The sequence below is a fragment of the Episyrphus balteatus genome, chromosome 4, assembly GCF_945859705.1.
Source record: "Episyrphus balteatus chromosome 4, idEpiBalt1.1, whole genome shotgun sequence".
Classification (NCBI taxonomy): domain Eukaryota; kingdom Metazoa; phylum Arthropoda; class Insecta; order Diptera; family Syrphidae; genus Episyrphus; species Episyrphus balteatus.
The window spans coordinates 15,024,660-15,049,849 of NC_079137.1; the positions used below are offsets into that span (position 1 = coordinate 15,024,660).

The window sequence follows — 25,190 nt, forward strand, 5'->3', positions numbered from 1 at the left end:
AGAATTTGTAAGAAATTTTTTTTTAAAATATTTTGGTAAAAGGGTGTTTCTTTTAGGAAATACGTATAAATGGTACCATTAAAAACTTTTTTAAAATCTTGATGAGCTAAAATGTATGGGAATTTTCTCTCGGCTAAAATTTAGCACGAACAGCGTACCAGGCTTTATAATCTTGTGATTATTGAAATCCAGAAATTATGTATGTTGCACTTGAGATTGAAAAAAATCTTCAGTGTCTATAAGAATATAATCAGCCCTATCCTTAGTTTCACGTGGAAATTTTTCCACCCGGAATATTTCTTTTCGCCCGGCATTCTAAAAGGTATCTTGAGTTACACCCGATGGGAATTAACATTTACTGCTAAACTAGCTTCCTGTTCGCCACCAAAATTCATCTTACGTAAGAAGATTTTTCCGAACGTGAAAAACTTTTAAGCCGGAACTCATAATAGGCGAAAAGTGAAATTAAATTTTTTCGGGGGGAATCTTGTTCACGTGAAACTCAGGATAGGGCTGAATGTGTTCTATTGACAAATAGTTAAAAACAAACAATGATAATAACGTTTCATTGGGATACAAAATATTTTTAGATGAGGGTATCGTGATTTGTGGATACGAATTTCCCTGGGAATGATTCCTTTGTTTCAAACTCGCTGGGAATTTATTGGTGTCGGCTATAAATTTCTGTCATTAATTTTTTTTTACTGGAAGATTCTCGATTTGAGAGGGAGATACACGATAGCAAAATAGATTTCGAGGGAAAAAATATTCGGAGGAAAATCAAATTCAATTGGGTGAGGGTAATGGAAAACTATTCTTTGGACAGGGAATTTAATTCGAACACAAACTATGGGTGTAACTTCAAATAAGGGCTAATACTTAGGAGTGAATTAGAGTCACATAAATTTATTTAGTTTCTCGAGAATGCAAAACTACTTTTTGCGGTGCTGAATTTCTAATACTCAACGTAGTAGCATTAAAAGGTAAAATGCATTGATTCGCCCCTAGATACTCATAAATAAATATTAATACCCATTATTACCTAAGCTCAGTCAACTATAGTATTGAATGCACAATTAGGTGGAGCCAAAATTAAGAGCGATTTTCTCAGTTTATGGGTTTCTAAATGGATTATCAGACATAGGTCAGGATTTTTTTTAAGTTTTTATAAAAAAAAACATTTTTTTTTTCAATTTTTTGAAAATTTAATTTTTATTTATTTACATTTGGTTCATAATTCATTAACTAATAATAAAAATTAAAAAAAAAAAAATAATAATAAACAAAGCAGCAGGAAACTGTTGATAAAAATTTGATCGACCGACACGTGCTCTGGATCGTCGTCTCTGATCTTTAATAAAAACTCCAACTTAACTTCTTTTTTTTTAAGTAAATAATTCTCTTACTTATATTTCTATGCTAATCTTTTCTTTTTGCTTGCTGGGCAAGGTCTATTAAAGTTTGCATTTCTCTTCTTGGCTTGTTGATTATGATGATATCTTCGATGGTCCATTGGTTCAACCATAACTTTGGTGTTAATTTTAAATAAAAGTGAAAACTTTTTCACCGAAACCGGAGCATATTTATCTCCAATTGCAATGTGTGTGTAGATCTTTGATAAATCAATTGGGTCAGGTTTTTTGCCATAGAATGAAAAACCTTGAGGTTCTTTTATTTCTGCAGGTTGACGTTGTATTGATCTTTCAACAACGTTATTTGATTTTGTAATTGTACTAAAAAGAGGTGCTGTCGGCTGGACAAAATCTCCACATATCGATGATTTTCTCTTCTTTATTTTCTGAGGTTCTGGTGGAACTAAAAAGTTAGTCAGTCCTCGTTCACATCCACCCATGGCTACAGTACTTCTTCGTTTTGCTATTCGCTTTGCTGTCACTGCTTGCGGTGGAGGAGGAAGTAATGTTTGAGCTTCTAGAGAAGACTTTTTCGCCGCCAGTAAACGACCCATACACAAGGGTGGAATTGGCGGTTCAAGGGCCTTCTTACAAATCTCATCATACATCGCCTGAATTCTCTCTGTATTACCATATTGAGTGTGTTGCAGATTTTTCTTATTTATAATAAGACCATTTGGAAATATCAACAACATCTGCCCCAAAAATGCTGCTACTGTGTCAAATTTGTAAATCTCTTTAAAGCTAGCCAGCGCCTTCACATGACTCGAATAGCAGTGCTGCATATAGGAATTGAAATTACTCTGAGCACTCTTGCAGAAATGACAAAAGCTAAAACCACTAAAATGATCGATCATGTGCCGCAGAGTTGCCAATTCATTCGTCGATGAATATTGACACAGTCCACACCGATAAATCACATCATCTTTGATTTGCTTATAGCGAAAGTTTGAATTTTTATGGCGTTCACGTTCGTGTTCAATGATTGAAGTTTTATCTGCACAGATTTCGGCACAGAAATAACACTGCATATAAACTTGACACTCACCCAACGCCAGCAAATTCTTAAGCAGTCCCGATGATAGATTCTTCACATCGGTAGGCTTATGTTCACGCAGGTAATGGTTAGTTAGGACTTCCAGTCTTTTGGGTGGGTACACAAACGGACAATGGCCACAAGTATTAGAGAGGTTTGGGTCCGCTGCACAGAAATTCTTCTGCCCATGTACATTGATGAGATGAATCTTCAAATTGATATGGTCTCCTACATGTGTACAAAGCGGACATTTCAAAATTGTATGAACCCGAAAGAAAAATGGCAACCTCGGGACCATTTCATTATTCTTCTCGTGCCAATGTTTAGTTTTCCAATGCTGCGCAAGCGAACTCATTTCCACACTGGTGTAGTTACAATGGAAGCAGGATAATCCACCAGGGATTGTTGAGGATTCTGAATCACTTACTGGAATTACATCATCATATTCACCATCATCTAAATCTTCATCAGAATCTACACCAGCACGACTAAGATTCTTCTTAGTTCGCTCGGCATCTTCTTCATTTTCCATAAGAATACCACGAATACTTCTCACTCGTTTCGGATCGTTTCTTGACCATAACGGCCGAGTGTCAGCAGCCTTATCTTGTTGTGTTTCATTGATTTTATAAAACACATACTTTGCTTCCCGAATTTTTGTGGGATGTTTGCTGTCGATATGGTCCATTATGTGAGCTAAATGTGCTGACCCAAATGAACAGTGCACGCAGTGGTATTGATGTTTGGCATTGTGCAAGGAATTTGCATGTGAGATCATTTGATTCCAAGTCACCGTTTGATGTTTGCATATGGCACACTCCCATTTCATTCTGGTATTGGGAGGTGTGCTCGATGTTGTTGGGGGTTCAGCAGGAGAATCATATTCCGATTGACTTGGTGTCGTCACATTTCTACCCGGAAAGACTTGCGAAGTCTTCTTGGTTTCATTTTCACTCCGATCATAGGTTAGCAGGTTGACAAATGGAACAGTAGTATGTTTTTCATTGACATGTCGTTCCACCACATGTTTCGTGTAGTGGAAGTATTCACATTCACTGCACTGGTAAATTTTGTTCCCATGGAACTTGAGATGCTGGACGATCCTCTCGGCGCACATGTTCTTTTTGCAAATTTCCTCCTGGCAATGTGGACACATATAGCCCTTTTCACTGCCATGGAGAGCATTCAAATGGGATCGCAACATTTGATCGGTGAGTGTGAGATATTTGCATCCAGGATGACCACACACATATCGTCTCAAATCAGGAACAAAAACTGGAATCTTGACACTCTCTTTGGGCTTCATTGGTCCACCTGTGTTGGAGCTACAAGCAAGATTAGTCATCTTATCGAAATGTTTTTCATTCTTCTCAAGACATGGCACTGGATTTACAGGATCAACACTTCCCACATCAACATCCTGATTGTGCAACTGCAAATGCCTGAACATATTCGTTCTCACTTTGGTCTTGTAATTGCAAACCGAGCAGTAGACTTGATTATTGAAGATCGGTTGAAGAGGGAGTAGATTTTGTTCACTCGGTTGGAAGTGGGTTTTATTTAGAGCTTTCTTTCGTTCCCAATCGACAATGAGTTTCTCTCCAAATTGAACCAGTTCCATGGGACTGAGTTCAACATCATTGGTAACGAAAAATGCCGGCTTATCTGATTCGTCATCTGGAATCATATTTTGTGGTCGTAGATTTCCCGAACGCGCATGAATATCACTAAAATGCTTTTGAACTTGATGATAGTTGGCAAAGGTTGTGAGACTGCATATGAAGCAGAAATACTGATGTCGAGCATGGGTTTTCATGTGAGCTTTCAACACAGCTGCTCGATAGTAATTTACTGTACAGTGTGGACAATGCAAGGAACTACCTGGCGGTATACTGGGAAATGATGTGGGTACAATATTTGTATGTGTACCGAGATGTGTTTGGAAATCCTTCTCCGAGACAGTACAATCGCATTCGGGGAAGAATATACATCTCCAGATCTCTTCTTCGGGTAGACCCGTTTCGGCAACTACCTCCTCTGCAGCTTTTCTCACTTTGCTGGCAAAACTAGTATCTGTTGGTTTTGCTACTTTTGTTGCCGCTGGTGGTGCTGCTGGAGGTGTACTAATTTCCTGTGACGTTGGTTGACTTATCTGCTGTGGCTCTTGCTCACTTGATTGATTTGGTTTAGGTTTTCCAGTATTCCGCAGAATGTCTTGAATTTTTTGAGTCAAATCAAATGTCGTAGACGATAAAGGTGACGACGTCACAACCCCATCGGGCCTTGAATGGTTTAGTGTCATGTGGGAGAAGTAGCTTGCTATTTCCTGTCCCACAAAAGGACAAATATGGCATTTTAATGCATCACGATTGTTGTCCCGCCGAATATGAGATGAAATATGTTCATTCATCGTTGATCGCATGTTTGTGGAGAAGGAGCATTGCATTACGCCACAAACAAAGGCCATATGTTGATTTTTTGGCATTGGACTGGAGGTATTCCTCTGAGTTAACAATGAAGTCATTTGATTTGGTTTAGGACTAGAGGTATTCCTCTGAGTTAACAATGAAGTCATTTGATTTGGTTTAGGAGATGCTCTTGACTGTTGATCTCTAAATGCAGATGACACACACACAGAACTCCTTCGTCCAGATAAAGTTATACGACCAGGTATTGGCTTTATGGGCACGGGTGTCACAGTTACACTGTTAGAGACTGGCTTCATAGGCATATGCGATACAGATTTGCCTCCAGCATTTAGGCTTACCACCTGAAAAAAAATCAAAATTATATTCCTGTTTTTTTTTTTTTTTAAGAAAAACAAAAATAACGGTATTTACCTGACTAATTTGAATTCCTCCTGGACTTGAGTCAACTTGTTTGAAGACCATATTCAATAGATCATTATCGGATACTCCTTCAGCTACATTAGTGATGGCAAACTCCTTGCTAACATTCTTGAAGAGCGGTATGTCGATATTTTTCGAAGTGGGTGGTGCTTTTGGGGGAATCATTGCTTTTGGCTCACTCTGTAACATTGATGACAAACTTAATTCCCGATGCTTGGGTCTAGATTTTGATGGGAGCATTGCTTTTGGCTCACTTTGCAACATTTCTGACAAACTTATATCTAATGACGGGTTGGTGGATGGCAATGTGTAGGTTGGCGTTTTGGAAGATGAGACATTCACAGGTTTGGGAGATGGAGATGGCGAATTGTAAGAAGGTGAGTTATAGGATGATGTTATGGTAAAGGGTAATGCGGATTGAGGAGTTGCAGAACGACTAGGAGCAGGACTAAATGATTCAAACACAACTTCATTAGATGCAGTATCAATCTTTGGTTTATCTGTTGAAAGGATATCTCCAGTGAGTCTGCGAAATTTAATTCTTGGTTTGTCACTACCACCACCACCGCTTCCTGGATCATCTGTTCTCACTTTTGAATGTACATCCAACAAGTGTTTCATTTCCCGACAGTCGCCATAGTCCACTTGCATTTTGCAAGTATGACAATATCCGTCCCATTTGAGATTGGGATGATCCAATAGAAAATGATTTTGAAGTCCATCGGGATGGTCGGAAAATAGAAATGCACAGGATTTTACCATGCAATAGTATTTGAGGGAATTGCCGCACAAAGAAAAGCCAAAGCATCCAATTTTTTGAATTATCGTTGACAAAGGTTGTTGTTTTGGAGGTGCTGAATTTGGACTTATTGAAACTGGATTGCCAAGAATGTCATATTTGTTTGAATCCAAGTCCGTGGCCATAGCTATGGCATCTTGAATGTTTTCTTGCTCTTCTGGCAGAGGGAATATTGACGAATCCAAGTCATTCAAATCCAAATGTGGGAAACTACTACCATCGCCTTCGAGGCAATTGAAATTTGAATTCAAAAGAATATCTAGAGAATCTGTTTGTGAATCGAGAATAAATTCTGATAAATTCGGTAACCGATGTTGTTGTTGTGGTTTTTCTGTTGGTTTTGGTGCTGGATCTGAATTTTCTTCAGAAGTCGACTGTTTATCATTGGATTTTGATGCGGAAGTGACTGTTTCAGATAATGATTTCTGTGAGGTCTCAGCTTTTTTCTTCTCTTTTTCTTTTGTCGTCTTTTTGGAAGTCTTCTTTGGCGCAATCGATGCGTACAGGCGACTTAAAGTTTTGTAAATTGATTTATTTTTATTATTTTTGTCTTTTTGGGTTCCACCTTTTGTCTCAGTGATTTCAATATCTTCCCAATTATCGTTATCATCTTCTTCATCTTCATACCCTGCATCATCACTGTCTGAGGCGGCGTCATCATCTCTTGTTTGAGAATCATTTTGTTCATCAATGACAAGATTACCACCAGATTCATTTATAGACCGATTTGATGCAGGAGAATTTACGACTGTTGGCAACTGACATGCCTTTTCACTTGTTGCCGGTCTTTCTTCTATTTGATCAACTTCTGGAACAGACGATACTGAAACTTCATGACTGATATCCTTTTCTGGAATTGTCTTTCCTGTTGAAGCAGCATCATCAGCTATATTTTGTTTTTCAATATTTTTGAATCTCTGACTTAGCTTCTCAGCAATAGTCATTCTCTTTTCAGTTGGCTTGGTTTTACTGAGACTTGAGTCGTTGTCTTTTTCAATTGATTTCAAGCTTTCGGTTAAAACGAGAGAAGTTGGTGAGGCTATGTCACGAGGTAGAAATACCTCCATGTTTGCTGGTTTTATGGCGATGCTTGATGGTTTTTCAACTGGAGTTTGACTTATGGATGGCGCCGTTGGCTCATCTGGGAATATAGAATCATCATCTAAGTCGATGATTTCATCTAATTCGGCTGGTGAAAGTTCTTTAAGAATTCCAGAAGTTGGAGATATTAGTGTTCTAGGGAGGAATGCTTCCATGTTTGGAATAATGGAAAGTTCATTAATTGATTCTTCATCTTCGTCGGTTATTTTCTTTTCAGCTTCAGCCTTAGATTTATTTTCAGACTCAGCTTTGTTTTCAGCTTCCGATTTATTTCCAGCCTCAGTTTTATTTCCAGTCTCAGCCTTATTTTCAGCCTCAACCTTATCATCAACCGATAAAATTGTATTGGTTGCATTGGAATCCAACTCAACTAGATTATCTTCTTGGGTTAATTTCAAAGGATCTTCTTCAATGACCATACTTGATTCTTTCGGCGTACTTGGAACTACATCAGGGACACTCTTTAAAACAGCAGATGAATCATTTAAAGATGTATCAGTGACTGATTCGTCGACTTTAATATCGTCTCTCTTTGGAACACCTGCGACGTCAATTAATCGTATTTCAAAAATATTACTTTTAGCAGCTGCTGGGTCTTCGAGACTATGATGAATTTTCAAATGACGTACAACATTTCCTTGGAGCATTTGAGTGAAGTTACATAACTGACATACATAACCATTTATTCCTAGACCACGAAGATTAATTGGATCTCTGTTGATTTTTTTGGCGCCAGGGCAAGATTTTTTAAGATGATCTGACAAGTAGCTAGCACTGTTCATTGCTTTGAAACATTTGGAACATTTTTGACCATATTCGCCAGTGTGTATGGTGAAGTGTTCCATCCATCCACGAAGTGTTTGTGCCGATTTAAAGTCACAAAATGGACAATTATATTGGTAAGCTATTTGCGGTTTCTTAGGAATTGAATAGAATGCACGATTGCCAATGTTGAGTTTAATATCTTCCAAGACAGCTTGTGGAAGTCGTGATGTGTAGACTTCGGAATCATTATGTGCGAGAAGATAATGTGGTGCAATGAAACGTGCCTTCTCTTTGCAGATAACACAACAATTGGAATAGTCAGACTTTGTATGATATTCGGGATTAGTATTTTTTACGAAAACTTCTGACTTCTGTTCGGGTTTGTCTTCTTTTTCTTCAACTGTCTTTTCACTTTCGTTTGTTTCGATTACTTTTTCTTTTTCATCATTTTTAGTTTTTGTTTCTTCTTTGGGAACTTCAACTTTCGCTTTCGGTTTAGTCTCTTCTTTTGGTAAAACAACTTTCGTTTTCGGTTTGGCCTCTTCTTCTTTTGGTGAAACCACTTTCTCTGTTTCTTCCTGTTCTTTTTCGGTTTTCTTAACAACCTTTAATTTTTTATTATTCTCTTTTTCGCTCTTCGATTCATCCAATTTCTTTATTTTATTTTTTAAGTAAGCTAACTCAATATCATCATCTGAGGAATCTGTTTCTGAAGAGACATCAGATGCCTGACGTTTCGACTTGGGACCAGGCTTTTTCTTAATTGGTATAAACATTTCTTCATCATCGTCTTCTTCCAATTTACTATTCTTACTAGTTTTCTTTGTTTCCACAACGTCTCCTTCACTAATTTTTCTATTTTTGACTTTTGGATGAGTTTCATTGGGTAGTTTGATTGGAGTATTTGGTGCAAGAGTAGGCATTTTGGGGGAGGTATTTGCTTTTGGATTTCGACTTCGCAGTGCTCTAATATTTAATGGGCTTATCAAAACTTTAGCCTTGCGCATTGGACGCTTATTTAACAAAGATGCTGGTTGAGTTGGTCCTTTAGCAGATTTTAATGGAATATTTTTCTTTTTAACTGGATTTTTAACTGGAACAGGTTTCTTTTGCCTTGTTTCTCTGGGCGTTTCCGTTTCCTTCGCAAGAGTACACATTCGCCGACCGGTGGCAGTTACAACGCCTTGACATATAAACATATCTCGGATGTCTTCATTCAGACGGTCGAGTTCATTTTTCTTGTGTTTTGTTACACGAGGTTTATTTGACTCTGGCTCGTGCTCTTGGAGTTCTTTTTCCTTGGCCGATTCATTCTTGCTATCGTCTTTTGCTGGACTGTACAATATTTCCTGTAAAATAAAAAGTTTAAAATATTAATAGTTAATAAAAGGAAAATCTGTTTTTGGGTGTTGTATGAATCGGATAGGCCTCTATGAGGAATAACTTGTCGACATCTAGAAAATAACAAACAAAATAACAATATTTAGGCAAAGTCTTAGCTTTATCCCTTAGTAAAATTGATCCCTCTAACGAAATCAGATTACTTTTCGACTAAAAACTGATTTCAAGTTATAACTTTTGACTTGATTTCGTGGAAGTGAAAATAGAATTCGAATCAGAAATTCAAGTTTCTCAGAATATATCAAATTTTTCAAATTTGAAATTAAATTCATGCGATGTAAAATGGACATTTTGAGATAATTTCACTTAGGTTAATGTATACAACTATGTATAACATTTTACTAGTCTGTTTCAGAATGACGCTATGAAGCGCCATTGCTGATTGTTGAATATAGATTCAGTTCAGCTCAGAAGATAGAAGGTGTTCAACATTCACATTTTTCAAATGCTTGAATTCGCATCTTACCACTTCACTTTCGCGAAGAGGTAGGACCTGTTTATCAGAGTATACAAAATAATCAGTTGCCACATTGTTAATAACTTCCAAATTTTGGTGATTGTCACTGCCAAAGGCGGAAATTAACGAACTGATTTTGAAACCTAAATATGAAAGGCGAAGGGAAAAACGAAAAGAAGTACAAATGTAAACGCAAGTGTGTTCCAAAAATACTGTTATAATGGCGATACAATAGAGACTCATGTTATATTACTTCGGTGATCAAGAGGTTTATTCATTTTCCTGAACTCTATCCCAGAAGGTTAAAAAAAGCAAAGTGTAAGAAAAAAGCTATGGACAAGCAAACAATTTTTAGGGAAAGGAAGCCGAAATTCTTCCATCTAAGAAAAAAAAAACAAGCATTTCGGCCAAGTTTTGATTGTGAGAAGCATCACGCATTGGAGGACAATGCTCTCGAGACTAGAATTAAATAATTGTACCATATTTGGCATTCAGTTGGCCTTTTTCTGTGGCCAACGCGGTGAATCCCAAATGTGGAGCCATAAGTGGGTTTGTTCTACTTCTTGACAATCGTCGTAAAGAAGTAGAAGAATTTAGCATTTAAGTGACACAACTTTTTAAAATGTAAATACTTACATAAGTCGTAGGGTTAGATAACATACGCAGAAAAAAAAAACGAAAAAGGAGTACATGCTTCGTTACAAAAATTAGAAAAAAAGGGATGAAGAGAAAACGGAATTCAAAAGCACGCCAACATTTGAACCGTTCTCCTAATAAAAAATAAGAACTTTAGCTTTTAAGTCTTAACAAAATCTATTCAAATGAAAACCTTGTTGGTTTAAGAAGATTTGGAAGCAATCAGTAGATAGTGAGAAAGTGAAGAGGATTTGTATGTCTTTCAGAAGTCTTGCCATCCTTCAAGAGGAAAAGTAGATTCCGTCTCAATTTCAGAAGGTAAAGTACAATCAGCAAGTAAGCTTTTTTCAGGAGAACAAAAAAAAAAAGGCGTCTCAAGTTTCTGAAAAATTACCAACAATTTTTTTTGTATGAGCGAGCCGTTCATTATTGATTTACAAATATCGTTCGTCATTATAGGGCAGGTAAATCACATCTATCCTATTCTTTTTGACATCGAAAGTTAACTCTTCCGTTACTTCTTCAAAGCTCGATCTCATGAATGTTGTAACTCAAAAAAAATTTTTCGCTGAATCATCGAAAAACTGTTTATTTACAAACTATTTCAAATTGTAAAAAAATAATTTTTATCAAGTTCATTTATAAAAATAATGCAATTAACTATTCAGCAATTATTTAAAATATTAGATATATAATGTTATTCTGTAAAATATGATGTCCGCTCAAGAAAAAAAAAATTTGTAGTTACTACAGTCTTGTAATACCTTCTAGTGCGATATGTACAATCCGTGTTTTTTTTTGCGTAGCTATCCCTATCCGCAGTATGACTTCACATGTAGTACAAAAACAACAAGCAGCTTTTTATAAGAATAGAAGCTAAATCCAACTGCGGATAGAATTTTGACAAAGTATGTAGGTATATTAGTTTCTTTTTTCCTGTATCTCCAGGCATATAAATATTTTTTCAATTTTGATAATTTGAAAAATCCCACTGCAGAAACCTTTGCCAAAAATTCTCACGTATAAATTGCGTTGCAAAAAGGTAGCATTTTCATTCCATATCAAGCAGTGATATGGAAGGTAGAGGAGAATTACACATCTGGAAGTCAGTGAGAGGTAGAACAAATCTTTGAAAACCTTACATAGATAGATAGATGGATCGTAAAATTATTGGCCTCCCTAACCACCCTATCACCATCGTGAAATAGAACCTAATTAACCAAGATACATTATAGAAATATTCTTACCTTGACTTGCTGCAGTTTCTTTTCATCCAATACAGATTTCAACATGTCCAGTATACGATCTTTGTTTGTTGTTGGATCCACAATACTCATTAGGAATCCTTCTAAAAATTCTTGTTTCTTCTTATTATCAGCATCGACGACTGCAGTTTGTGGATCTACTGCATTCGAACTACTTGGTTCTTCAGGTGATGCAGAAATTTCGCTTACAACTGGAGGCTCATTATGTGGCCCTTCTGTTGTGCTACTAACTGCACATATCTGTCCATCTTCTAAATTTTTCTTTTCAACAATATCTTTTTTCTGTTGTGCTTTTTTACCTCCACTCCTGCAATCGATTGATTTTGCACGGGTTTTGCGTGTTTGAGTTGGAGTTGTTGAAGGAGGGGTAGAAGCTGATGGTGCTGTTACTGGAGGTGTTGCTGTTGTTTTAGGTGTTGCAGGTTTTTTAGTATTTTTTTCATTGAAATTAATTGAAGCCCTTGTCCTCCTCTTGCCAGTAATAATATTTTGAGTTGAAACTACAGAATTATCTGTTGTTGGAGAGAATATATCAGAAGCTGTCCGACGAGAACAAGGACTTTCACTTTTTCTTCTTTCAACTTGTGGTTCTGGAGGCTCTCTCACAATTATTGTTGAACGTCGTGTGGTGATTCTGCGCGGTTCTGGTTTAACCTCTTCCTTTTTCTCTTCTTCGTTCAATTTGGGTTTTGCTGCTGCTGCTGGTGGGGGTGGAGGTGGTGGTAATATTTTTGTTTCAATTTTTTCAGGTGAAGGAGTATTCTCAATTATTGAAACATTATTCTTATTTCGCAACCTCCGAGAACGTATTAACCTCGGCTGAGGGGAATCATTCTCACTTTCATCTTTTTCCTCCACCATAGTTGTTTTTGTTGGTGTTTCGAGTTCTGCATTGTTTTCGAGTGAATTTGTAGTAGTTTCACTCTCATCGATTACCAATCTACTCTCATTTATTGACGAATCTAATATCTCAGAAGTTTGTGAACTAGATTTCAATAGTTCCCCATCGGAGTCGTTACCTTCGTTATCTGAATCAATTATGTAGATAATTTCCTTAGGTTTTTTATTTGATTTTTTACTTGTTTTTAAATCATTTTCTATTTTAACAAAATCTGTCTCAATATCATCTTCGATGACTTGAGACTTTGTTGTAGACTTTTTAGTTTCTGGAATAGTTGATTTCTTTGTTTCTTTATGTACATTTTTATCATTTTGTTTTGGAAGTTTTTCTTTTTGTTTTGGCAATTCATTAGCTTCTGATTGATCTTTTTCGGATTTCTTAGTTGGCTCCTCTTCCGGTTTTTTCAAAGTTTCTCCAACTTTTCCAGAAGATTCAACAGTTTTTGTAGACTCCTCAGGAGGCTTAAGTTCCGAATCATCTTTCTTTGTATCCACAACTTTGGGTTCTTCTACTGGTTTAGGTTTTTTAGGAATTTTAAAGCCTTGTATGCTTCCTGTCATTTCTTTACCATAATCAGCATTTCTATACATTTTATCCAGCGTTGAAGGCACCATTGATTGAATTGTTGGTGCAACTGGTATCGTAGGATCAGTTGTCGTTGCTGTTTTACTCGATTCTTCTTCTTCCATTTGCTGTCTTTTTCTGTATTCCCCATACGTCTTCGGTTCAGGAGGCTTATTCCTCTTGGATTCTAAATATTTCATTCTCTCCGTTTTATCATTTCGTTCGGCATTGAATTTATCAGCATAAATTTTAGCTGGTGGTTTATGTGTTCTTGGATCTATTCTGTTTGAGTTGGGAGGAATGTAATTCGGTAGCGGAGGCTTTTGGATGTTTGGAATATTATAACTTGGCAACGGGGGCTGAACGCCACTATTTACTGGAGCATTATAAGCTGCTAATGGAGGAATAAGAGGAATATGAATATCCAATAGACTAGGAATTGGAGAATAAGGTTTAGGTACGCTAAATGGTATATGATCTTTATTCAAAGGATGAGTGTTTCTTAGGCGAGGATCAAAGTGATTGATTGTGGGTAGAACATTGGGCACAGGTGTCGCCATAAGTGGAGGAATGTGTGCCATATTTTTCGCTACACGCGGATCCGTCACATGACCCCTATGACCCACGGAATTAATCTTCGGGTCCATGGTGTGAGAAGGAGGCGTGCTTGTTTTCTCGGTCTGTTGGAATTGACTTCGGTCAACACACACAGACTCTCGCCTTTTGTGTGGCTTGTATTTCAAGGCTAAACGTTCTACAACCCTATCCATTGGATTTGGAGGTGATTTTGGAGAAGGTAACGGACAAGTACTGCTGCTTGGTTGTACTGTAGTTGGTGTGGTGGTTGTAGCTTCCTTTGGGCCAGTTTCTGTTACCTTTTCATTTTCAACAATATCAATTGGTTTTTTAGTTGGGGTGTGTCCTCTCCGGTAGAATGGTTCTTCTTCGCTTTTATTTTCTACTCTAGGCGGACTTCCTAGTTCAGGTGATGGTGAAGCAGGTTTAGAGATCATGGCTAGTTTTTTTCTCACAGCATCTAATGAAGTTGGTTTTTTGGGGTCTTTTGAGTTTTCACTTGAAGAAAGACTTTTCTTTTGTTTCCCAATAGCTGCTTCGAGTGATTCATTTAGCAAATCATCAATATCATCCGCACTGAGAGGAGGACTTTTAAGAACCTCACCAATTGGTCGGGTTTGAACTAATAAAGGTGGAGGAGGTGGTGGTGGAGATTGTATTGGTCTATGAGGTGCCTTGGATGATTTGATTTTGTCATTCTTCACTCGAATACTGAAATTCTCATAAGGATCAACTTTATCACCCAAACGATTAAATACATTGCCTACTGGCTGTGGTTTTGGTGGAGTTCTTGCCTCTGGTGGTGGAGGATTCATAAAACTACTAAACGCATCTGGTTTCTTATAATTATAAATTGTTTCGTGATATAATCTGTTTTGAAAAGCATCGTTATCCATGCTTGATTCTGGCAAGACATGATGATATGCAGATGGAGGAGGCTGTGGAGATGATGAATGTTCGGCCTGGGATCTATAACTTTTGTCATGTTGACGATGATGGTGACTTGATTTTGATGATGTTGATGTATTCGTTGTTTTAGGATCTGGCTTTGATTTTGGTAAAGTATCTTCTTCCGGTTCATCCCAGTTCTCTTCCTCTGAACTAAATATCGACGACTTCTGACCATGTGATGATCGATTTTTATTCGACGACGAATAACTAGTTGATGTTGCAGACCACGATCTGTGATGGGCGGAAGATGAAGCGGGTGATATATCTCTTGTATGATCTCTAGAATCCGACCAGCGGGAAGTTTTTTGGGGCTTTTCAGTAGGTTTGTGATGGGTACTGTGAAAGAAATCTGTGGAACGATTTTGAAATCTCGATGCAGTACTTGATGGATGAGTAGGAATTTGTTTTTCTATTGTTTCTTTGGAACTTTTTTGATCCCAACGAGGACTGGACAAGAACTTCACTGGAGAAGATCGTCTTTCTGTAGGAATTTCAACCGGTGGCCGAAAATCCTCCTCACCCAAATGTGGAGGACTAGCAGGGCAGGTGTATATTTCTATTAAGTTGCGATTTGGCACGAATTTGTTTCTAGCACTTGCAGTGGCGGCACGTGCTGATGTTGCTTGAGATGCAGGTGTAATATGTGGTGCAGCTATTTGAGATGCAGGTGTAGAGTTATGTACATTTTTTGCTGTCACTGATGCTGCATCGGAAGATAATCTTGTAGTCGTCGTAGTAGTCGAAATGCTAGACGGATTCGACGGGGCGACATCATCAGACTTAAGAATGAATACAAACAAAATTAAAACTGATGCCTTTCTTTGTATATCTTAAGATTACCTTTTCAATTTTAGCATAAAGTTTTTTTAATACCGATTCACATTTCAATAAGGTCTCCATCTTGAGTCTAAAATAAATTTAATACATATTCATTGTTACTTATTGATTTTAGCATATAAAAGGATTTAACTTACTTTTTTTCTTTGTTATTAAGTAAACCATGTAATGTTTGCATTTTATCTAGTTGTGCCTTGCGTGGCTTATCTTGGTCATTGTTTTTTAGTTTCTCAATGACACGATCCAAAAATGGAATGTATTTTTGCATCTCATTAAACTTACTATCATAATCTATGTCTCCCATTGTATTGTGTGTTTATTCTTGTTTGCAATTATGAAAAAAGTATTCTAAAATGAAAAAAAAAGAGAGAATTTGATATAAGAAAAGTTAAAACTTGGATTTTTAAATTGAACTTTTAAATTAAACTTAAATATTAATTCAACTTGAAATTAAATTAAATTTAAAAACAACAACTAAAAATATAAGAAAAAAAAAGTAAAATAAGGGATGATTTGAATGCTGATGGATTTCAAAACCTCTATAGCTCCGAATAAATGGTAATATGAAATAAATGACAGTTAAGAGGTACTGAACTGTACTCTCAATACAAACGCATTGGTACTCTAATCGAGATCCGTTGACGTGCAGAAATCTTTGGTGCTAGAATAAAAGCTAGGAACAGATCCAAAATGAATAAACACCATATTCAAATAATGTGCAAAACGAAGTCAGAAAGAAATTATAAAAACCTGAAAGTTTTTAGGTAACCAAGTTGCACTTAAAGAAATAAACTCCTATGGAAAAACTCCAAACTGTCTTATGAAAATGTTTGAGCAAGCAAAGGGAAAGGCACTTATGGAAAAGAAAAACTATAAAAATAGAACACAAGAAAAAGAAGTAAAAGTGGGTAAGCAAAAAAAAAACATTTTTGAATCGTTTTTGATCGAATGAAATTCCTACAAGTGGGCGTGGCAGTGGAAAGTGTGAGGATTGTAGTCAAAAATATATTTCGGTTAAAAATGGACTTCTAACTTTTATGGGGTGCTTCTTTAGGGATAGGTTATGAAGAGATCCGATAAAAGAAAAGGTTAACAGCATAATTTTGCATTATGTTTATAAAGATGTGATGTTATAACCTTTGAAATCGCTTGGCATAAAAGAGGGCTATAACAAGGTGGTGCAATGCTTTTAATTGTATATAGAAGTTTTTTTTAAAACTTTGCATTTTCAAAGAAAAACTTTTCAAAATTCTTATGTGTATTATATGATTTCCATTATTCTATGATACCGAATTATAAGCTTTCTTTGGTGTTAGTTTTTTTTTTTATTACAGCAGTGTTTTCAAGAGAATTGTGTTAAAATAATTCCAAGTCAATCTGGTTATAAAGCTTTTTTCATCAAATGTTCTAATTCTGTTTGGTTCCAGATTTTATGTATAGCATAGGTATATGTACATAACTTCCAACATATCTTACAATTATTTTGCTATGGGAGATCTAAAATTATTTTTCGGTCTCAGAGCTTTACTTTTACTTAAGAACTTTAATGGTATTTTGCTCAAGTCAAGACTCACAAACTAAAATCGAACGAGAAAAATAAAGGAAGTGTTTTCTTACGAAAACGATCCGTATACAATTACAAATAATAAAGAGCTTTTTTAAATGTACATAATATTGTACATAATATAGCTTCAAAATTCAAATTATTCCACAGAGTTTACGAGTTATGGAACGAAAATATTTCGTAGCAAGTTTTTTTTGTTGTGTTATGTGTTCAATGTTAACTGTCTGAATACAGAAATTAAATGAAAACAAAAACAGGTTACCTAAGAAATAAGAAAATTCAGGTTTCATGGCCATATCTTTTTCATAAACTCAATGTAGAAAATTTGAGTTGAAAGCTCATGAAACATATGCGAGGTATCCATAATAACAATTTTAACGGTAGAACGTAGAATACAGAGAACCACAAGGAATATTAATAAAAACTACATAGCTGCTCTCTCTCAGAGCTTTTGCTCAGCAAGAGAAGACATTTTCTCTGACATTTATACCATTTCACTCTTCTTAAATAAAATGCACGACTGGGTCGCACGAACTTGCTCTTAAATTTAAAGTAGCTTAAATTGTTAAGACTTTTTATATAGAAATTTGGAAAAAAAAAATAAAATTAGTTTAAAAAAAAAATAAAATAAAATCTGAAATCAAATTGCCCTCCAAAACAAGTATGCAGTTTTGATTGACATATTAAGATGCATTTTTAGAAAAAAAAAATTTCAAAATCGTTAGAGCCGTTTTTAAAAAACTAATTTTTTATAAATAATTTTTTGGAGAAAAAGTTTTAAAATTAAATTGGTATGCCATTTTGTAGAAATCACTTATCAACATCTAAAAACAAAATTTCAAAAAAATTCAATGTCCCGTTTTCGATAATTTGATTTTTAAAAATCCAAAACATATTTTTTTTTTAATTTTATTTTTGGTTTATATTTAAATTGTATAAATGCTTCTTCACAAAAAGTTTCGTTGAAATCGAATAAGCAGTTTCGGAGATAATCGGATTTGAAAAAAACGGTTCTATGGCAGGTACCGTTAATAATGATTTTCAAAAAAAAAAATTTTTCATTAGAAGATAGAACTAACATTTGAATTTTTTAAACAAAATCGTTGGAGCCGTTTTCGAGATATTTCAATTTTACTAAAATCGATGACAAGTACCGTTATTTTTGGTCCAAAAAAATTAATTCCAAAAACCCCTCTGGAGAGTCGCCAAATAACGCTACATACCAAGTTTGACATCAATCAGTCCATCCGTTTAGGCTGTAGCTTCGTTTATAGACAGACTTACAGACAGACTGACTGACTGACAGACAGACAGACAGACAGACAGTTTGACAGACAGACAGACAGACAGACAGACAGACAGACAGACAGACAGACAGACAGACAGACAGACAGACAGACAGACAGACAGACAGACTGACAGACAGACAGACAGACAGACAGACGGACTTCCGGGACCCACTTTTTTGGCATTGTCTACCATCGTTATGTCATGGAAAAATGTTATCTCAACTTTTTTTTTTTTTACGAATGCATAACTTGATTATATAGTACCTACCTATATCGCAAGTAAAAATTATTGATGCCGCTTATTATGGGATAATATTATAAATCGATTATATTATGGTTTCGAGATCTTTTTGAGAACAATTAAATAAAAAACAGTTGTATAAATAAATATTGTGGCAAGAAATGTAATACATGTGAGACTGCATGAAAGAGCAAGGCCGTGTCTAACAATTCTCAACCATTCTTGTGTGTGTGTAAGTACAGTCGACTCCCTCTAACTCGAACTCCCTCTGAGCCGAATTTCCCTCTTACTCTAACTTTTATCACCCTAGACCCTATTTTTTACAAAATAAAACACCTTACTTAGTAGACTTACAACTAAACAACTAATTACAACAATAGGGATATTGCTCTTCAATTTATACCAATTTATAATGCCAATAAAAGCATCTTTGGTAAAGAGAGACATTCAGATAATTTAAAACAGAAAACGATTGGAAACTGATTGAAGCATTTTCCAATGTTGGCGAATGTGTGAGATATGGAGGGCTAAAACTTTTAGTGGATCTATTATTTTTTTTTTCTTCTTGTACTAAACTCTGCGCAAAGTGTGTTAAGTTTCTAAGATAACGAAGGTTAAATGCCCGACAGAATCAAAGTTGATGTGCACAAGGGAATCGTCTTGAGACCTTTTCTCTTTATCACAATCCTTGATTTTCTGATTTAGAGCCAAAGTGATGGATCCGAAAGTGAAACAGGTATTCTTTTTGATATTGGAGCCATCAAAAATCCAACATCCTTGTTGGATGACGACCACCTTAGCAGCCACTGTCATGTACAAAGAAAAAATCCTAAGTACCTAGTTCATACTAATTTGAACACAATCGCGAAAAAGAGGCAGGCCCAAAAACTCATGGAAAAAACAAATGCAAAGATTACTACATTCAGCCGGTCTGACATGGAACAATTCAAAACCGGGACGCCTGCCAACGTTTCCTGAGGTTAACCAGGCGGACCTCATGTAGAGCCATAATGTGGAGCAGCAAAATGGCGGAATTGTAGTCCCATCTGAGGTCAAATATAAAGTCATTACTATAATAACTACAGGGGACGTATGAACTTTAACTCTTTATTTCTCCGAATTGCCAAACCAAATTGGTTTTTTTTTTTTTGCAATATCTTTTAATTTTAACTGTTCGAACAAATATACACGTCGTTTCATTAATTTTTTTAAAAACAGTCAATTTCGTCAAGATTGCAGTTTTCTTCAGAATGCGCTTTTTTCCTTTATCCGACCCTATTATGATCTTAATATCGATGGGATCAGAACTTTGTCACGTAGATATTTGATTCACAGTAGTAATCTGCCTGTGGGCTTCGCTGTTTTTACCTCAGAAAGTTGCAAATGGAAGAAAATTTCAATTTAGTGAGTAATACATCTTTATGGATTCATCAGATCAATTTCTTGCATTCCCATTTGTCTTCTTAAATCTCAAGAACATTATCCATTTTGAGAATTGTCTTTCATCTATGTTACGCTTCATTGTTCAACCTTACTACTGCGTAATATGTATTATGTTCTTAGGTAATCGTAATAGCCAATCATTTGGAGTCGCTTTTTTTTTCTAAAACACAATTCATTTTACATAGATTGCGTTGAATTTAAGTTTATGTTCAATAGCTCACTTCATCGATTAAATCTATCTTTTGCAGAATTTTTTCTCTGCAGCACTTCTTTTTTATTATATAATCGTATGGCATATATTATGTAACTTTAAAGTTTTCATTTTCCTTCCACATTCCATTATCCTCATCATGATGCACACAACATGTATGTTAAAGAATATCTGGATGCTGGCTCACTCAATTCTAGTAGGTATGTATACATACAAATAATTTGCAATGTTCTGATCACATTTTTACTGCTTGAAAGTTGAAATTTTAAAACATAGAACACAGTTTATCATTAAACTTGGACACCACACTTAACTTTATTTTAATTGCAATGGATAAGTAACAAACCACACCCAATTGAGGATCAATATTGGATGTTTTATATGGTGTCACTTCGGTACGGTTCCTTTTGAAGATCACTCATCTATAAATTTTCCAAATTCTTTGGGGTCCATTTCTGTTATAAAAGCTCCGTTTTTTTCTATCATTTTCTGCAAAATACCGGAAGCCATTTTGTGATGTCATTGTTCTCTCAATTTATTGGTTATGTGGCAAATTCATTTTTCATTTTCAAAATGGCTTCCTCCCAGATACCTACATATTTTTACAGTTATTCTCAATTTTTTCCTTTTCTTTTTTCACTAAAAACAGGTTTTTCAAAATGTGAAATCAACAAATCACAAAAAAAATCATCCATAAAAACCGAAAAAACAAAATTTTCCAAATCAAACACACCTCCGTGAAATCCGTGTGAAGAAAATTGTGTTTCAATTTTCAAAGTCGTTCTCGAGATATTGGTCGGCAAAGTGTTTTTCAAAATGGCGTCACACACACACCCACGTGTAGAACAACAAAAAAAACTGCACTTTATCGGCAGGTATTCAGTAATAACCGTTCTCAAGATATATTACGCAGTCATCACTTGAAAATGAAAAAATAAATTCCAATATGGCTGCGCTGCACAAAATCACATTATTCACATAATTTTTTCAACAAATTGTTTTTTTTTTTTTTATCAAAAATCGATGATATTTTCACGATTCAAAACACAAAAGATGTTGCTCTTCTTGGTCTTCGATAAGATCTAAAACTATTCCTTGAAAAAATTTGTTCACCATTTTGTTTCTGCGTCGATATATATATTTTTTTTTATGTTTTCGTTTTGTTGTTGTTGTTTTGGTAAAGCTTGAAAACCATGACGTTTTTTCAAACGTCATCCATTTTAAAGCTTAACTTGCTGGTGCGCGAATTGGTAAAAAAAATGTATTGATCGTTTGAAGGGTATCTTCGTTTGTTTGTAGGTTTTGGTAGAGGTTAAGTCGGAGAAGTGCACTTTTTTGGGTATGTACCTGGCAAATAATTGCCCATAATTTTTCCCAGGTGATATGTGTCGCATTAAAAATTAGAGCTACGCAACAAATTTTTACACAATAGATTTTATAATAAAAAATGAACACGTTTTCTGTAGTCCATCATGAAGGGAAACGGGATCAGGTTTAAGAAATAAATTAACATTATGTACATCAAGAAGAAAAAAGGGAACTCTAAGCATGCAAAAACTAATAAAAATGATATTTTCTTGTCTAAAAAAACAACTAAATTGATGGAGAACCTGGAATATGAAACTTCTTCATGACTTTCTTTCTGCCCTCATACATTTTTTCAGGCGTCAGTGTCAATACAAAGCAAGGTAACAAATTCAACACAAGTTTAATTTATATTTTTTTTTTCTTTTTTTTTTTCAATTCATTTTGTATTGCGGAGGTTGTCGCTGTCCGAACACAAGAAAAAAATGTAGGTATTTTTTTTTTTCTTGAAAATCAATTTTGCATTTTATGCAAAACCTTTTCGCGATGAGTTTATTGAAAACTTTTGTTTGTTTAGTAGGTTAGTAATGCACTGAAATTCACAATTAAAAAGTTGTTTTCTTCTTTCAGATATAATAAATATAATTTATTATACATACATTAGGGGAAGAATAATATGGAACTAGAGTATCAACTTTTTTTTGTATTTCACTTATGATGGATGACAGACTTTACTAGCGGCGAAGAGAGTTTGTGCCATGCTCAACTTTGTTCAAGACGAGTTTTTTTTTGTGAGTAGAAAACAGAAAACCGCGGATTTTTAATGGAACTGTCAGTTTTTCTGTCAGCTGGCATCGAAATTCGGAACAATTTTGATGGTGCCGGTGAATTATTAAGGGTATGCTTACAGTTAAATGATAAGTGATGCCAATTTTTTTAGTTTACGGAATTCCAAATGGAAATTTTAATATTTTCTTGGAATTGCGAATAACTACTAAAATGATTATCAGGGGTATTCACGATCCGGTGCACCAAAAAAGTGTAAAATTGCTAAATTTTATTTTTCTACTACTACTACTACAACTACAAAAGACAAATTTTGCACCATTGTATTTTATTTTTGCAGTAGGGTTAAGCCTTACTACAATGACCTAAAAAGTGAAGAAGTGGGAAATTTACAAAAGTAAAAAAAAAATTATTTCTTTCTAGAGCTATTTGTTTGTGGAAAAAACTACAAACATTGTTTTTGAAACTTGGAAGAAAAAAAAGAGAATAAAAAAGAGCACTTAATTAAAAAAAAAAAAAACAAACAACTTACATAAACTAAATACATTTATTTTTCTAACTGGGTAGAGGTACCTACTTATAAGTATGGAATGTTGGAAACATGATCAGCTGATCAAACAGGACTTCCTGCTTGTAAAACGATTAAAAATTACCATCACCATAGAAATAAATTTTGAAATCTTAACTTCACAAAAGTCGACCAGAATATTTGGTTATTTTTAAAACTTATCATTAGCCCAAATCTCGGATCTTCAAAATGTTATGATGAGTAAGATAGAAGTGGGTACTACCTTCAAACAATAGGTGTGTTTTTTATTACCACAGGGCTTAGCTGGTTAAAAAAATGCCTCGGGGCTTAGCGAGAAAAATTGGCAGCACTGCATACCAAATGTTCCGAAATCAAATCAGCTGACACAAAAAAATATAAAGTTGTCATATTTGCGCTTTTGGGTTTTCTTGTGTGTTTTTGAAAAAAAAAGTTTAACTAACTATTAAATAAATATTTAAAATAATAATTGTCATTCCAAACATCAGTTTTGATGTTGTTAAACAAATTCTAAACAATTTACGAACAAGTTAATTTGGTAACACAGATTTAAATCTGTTGAAAAAGTTAAGCCCAGAGAATTCTCCGGGCTAAACAACTAAGCCCAAGGGGCTAAAGTGTTGTTGCATTTAACATGTAAATTGCTTAGCCCAGACTGCGTTTTTTTTTGTCCAAATAAGACCGGTTGTAATAAAAAACACACCTAATATATTTGTGAAGACATTATTTTACTAACTGATTTTTTACAATCGGTTTAAAAAAGTCGACTTCACATCGCAGAAGTAAATTTTTGACAAAAGGTACAAACAACAAAAATTAAACTTGTTGAAAAGTTAATAAATTAATTAAAATAAATAAAAATGTAGTTAAAGGAAAAAAGAGAACCGTAATATTTTGGAAAAACTACGTAGGCAAATAAAAAAAGAGACTAAAAGAGGATATTTGGAAAAAAGAGAACAAAAAAAGATTTTTATGAAAAAAGAGAACATGTTCTCTCTAAAAGAGATGTTCTGGAAACCCTACTTTAGGGTATAGCAAAAGTGTAAAAGGGTAAAAAAATTGTAGTCTGTAGTATATTTGGTTATTTTAGTTTAAGAAAATTTTACACTTTTGCACGTTTACAACGATACAAGACCATTTGCATCAAAACGTGAATACCACTATTGTAATGGCTGAAACACATGTGCCGCACATCTGCAGGAATCGCTGCATGCAGCGCTGCACCCATAATACATGTGTATAACTTTTCAAACGATTGATGCCAATTTCTGTCAAAAATATTGACAAACTTGATTTTTATTATAGTATTTTGTTTATGTAAGGAAACGATTATGTGCCATTAAAAAAGAAGAAGTAATCGAATTTATAAAACAAAACACGATGGTTGTGTTTTATAAATTCAATTAGTTCTTTCATTTTAACAAAATCAAAACAAACGTTATTTTAATTTTTGAATGATAGATTCTTTCAACTGCCAATAGGTGTGTTTTTTTTTTATTAAATCTTGGCAGCACTGCATATTGAATGTTCCGAAATCAGCAGAAACAAACAAAAATTTAATGTTACCATATTTTTCGCTTTCGGGTTTTTCTTGTTTTTTAAAGGATAATGTATGCTAGGAAAACTAGTTAAATACACTTTGTCATTCAAAACGTCAGTTTTCACGTTTTTAGACAAATTCTAAACTATTTATGAAAAAATTAGTTTGTTTCACAGGGTGTTTCGTAATCATTTACCGAAGAAAGATTTTCGTAGAAAAAGGAATTTATAGAAAAATCAATTGAAGTAAAACTTTAAAAATTGTCCTCAATTTTGCAAATTTTGTCAAAAACAAAAAACTATGGCCACCTAAGTGTTCCTAGGATCTTCTTAAATAAAATTGATCACAACAGTGGATGCTAAGCAATTTACATGTTAAATGCAACAACACTTTAGCCTCTTGGGCTTAGTTGTTTAGCCCTGAGATTTTTCTGGGCTTCAATAGGTGTTTTTTATTTCCACCGGGCTTGATTGGACAAAAAAAAAAAACGCAGTCGGGGCTAAGCAATTTACATGTTAAATACAACACCTTAGCCCCGTGGGCTTAGTTGCTTAGCCCGGAGATTTCTCTGGGCTTAACTTCTTGATTTACATGTTAAATACAACACCTTAGCCCCGTGGGCTTAGTTGCTTAGCCCGGAGATTTCTCTGGGCTTAACTTCTTGAACAGTTTTAAATCTGTGCTACCAAACCAATTTTTTCATAAATTGTTTTA

At 35.0% G+C, this 25,190-nt stretch overlaps 1 protein-coding gene across 4 annotated transcripts; it reads right to left on the reverse strand.

Moving 5' to 3' along the window:
• Positions 1 to 1,207: 1,207 nt before the first annotated feature.
• On the reverse strand, positions 1,208 to 22,393 carry LOC129919731 (uncharacterized). Of its 4 annotated transcripts, XM_056000715.1 has the most exons (7): positions 22,263 to 22,391; positions 21,909 to 22,195; positions 15,688 to 15,898; positions 15,554 to 15,620; positions 11,704 to 15,492; positions 5,289 to 9,311; positions 1,208 to 5,218 (listed from the first exon to the last, which is right to left on the reverse strand). In XM_056000715.1, exons 3-7 carry the CDS (start codon positions 15,852 to 15,854, stop codon positions 1,415 to 1,417), a joined length of 11,850 nt encoding a protein of 3,949 aa, XP_055856690.1. In that variant the 5' UTR covers positions 15,855 to 15,898; positions 21,909 to 22,195; positions 22,263 to 22,391; the 3' UTR covers positions 1,208 to 1,414. The 4 variants fall into 4 exon arrangements, with proteins under 4 accessions (XP_055856690.1, XP_055856688.1, XP_055856689.1 ...); XM_056000713.1 differs by lacking the exon at positions 21,909 to 22,195 and having other exon boundaries at positions 22,263 to 22,393; XM_056000714.1 differs by lacking the exons at positions 21,909 to 22,195; positions 22,263 to 22,391 and adding an exon at positions 21,032 to 21,735.
• Positions 22,394 to 25,190: the final 2,797 nt, after the last annotated feature.

What these genes read in the sequence shown, in the direction of transcription:
- LOC129919731 (XM_056000713.1), bottom strand. Translation starts at nt 15,854, where the DNA reads ATGGGAGACATAGATTATGATAGTAAGTTTAATGAGATGCAAAAATAC. An exon ending in CTTAATAACAAAGAAAAAAA is followed by an intron (nt 15,621 to 15,687) that starts GTAAGTTAAATC and finishes AATTTATTTTAG; the next exon opens with ACTCAAGATGGAGACCTTAT. An exon ending in TTTATGCTAAAATTGAAAAG is followed by an intron (nt 15,493 to 15,553) that starts GTAATCTTAAGA and finishes TTCATTCTTAAG; the next exon opens with TCTGATGATGTCGCCCCGTC.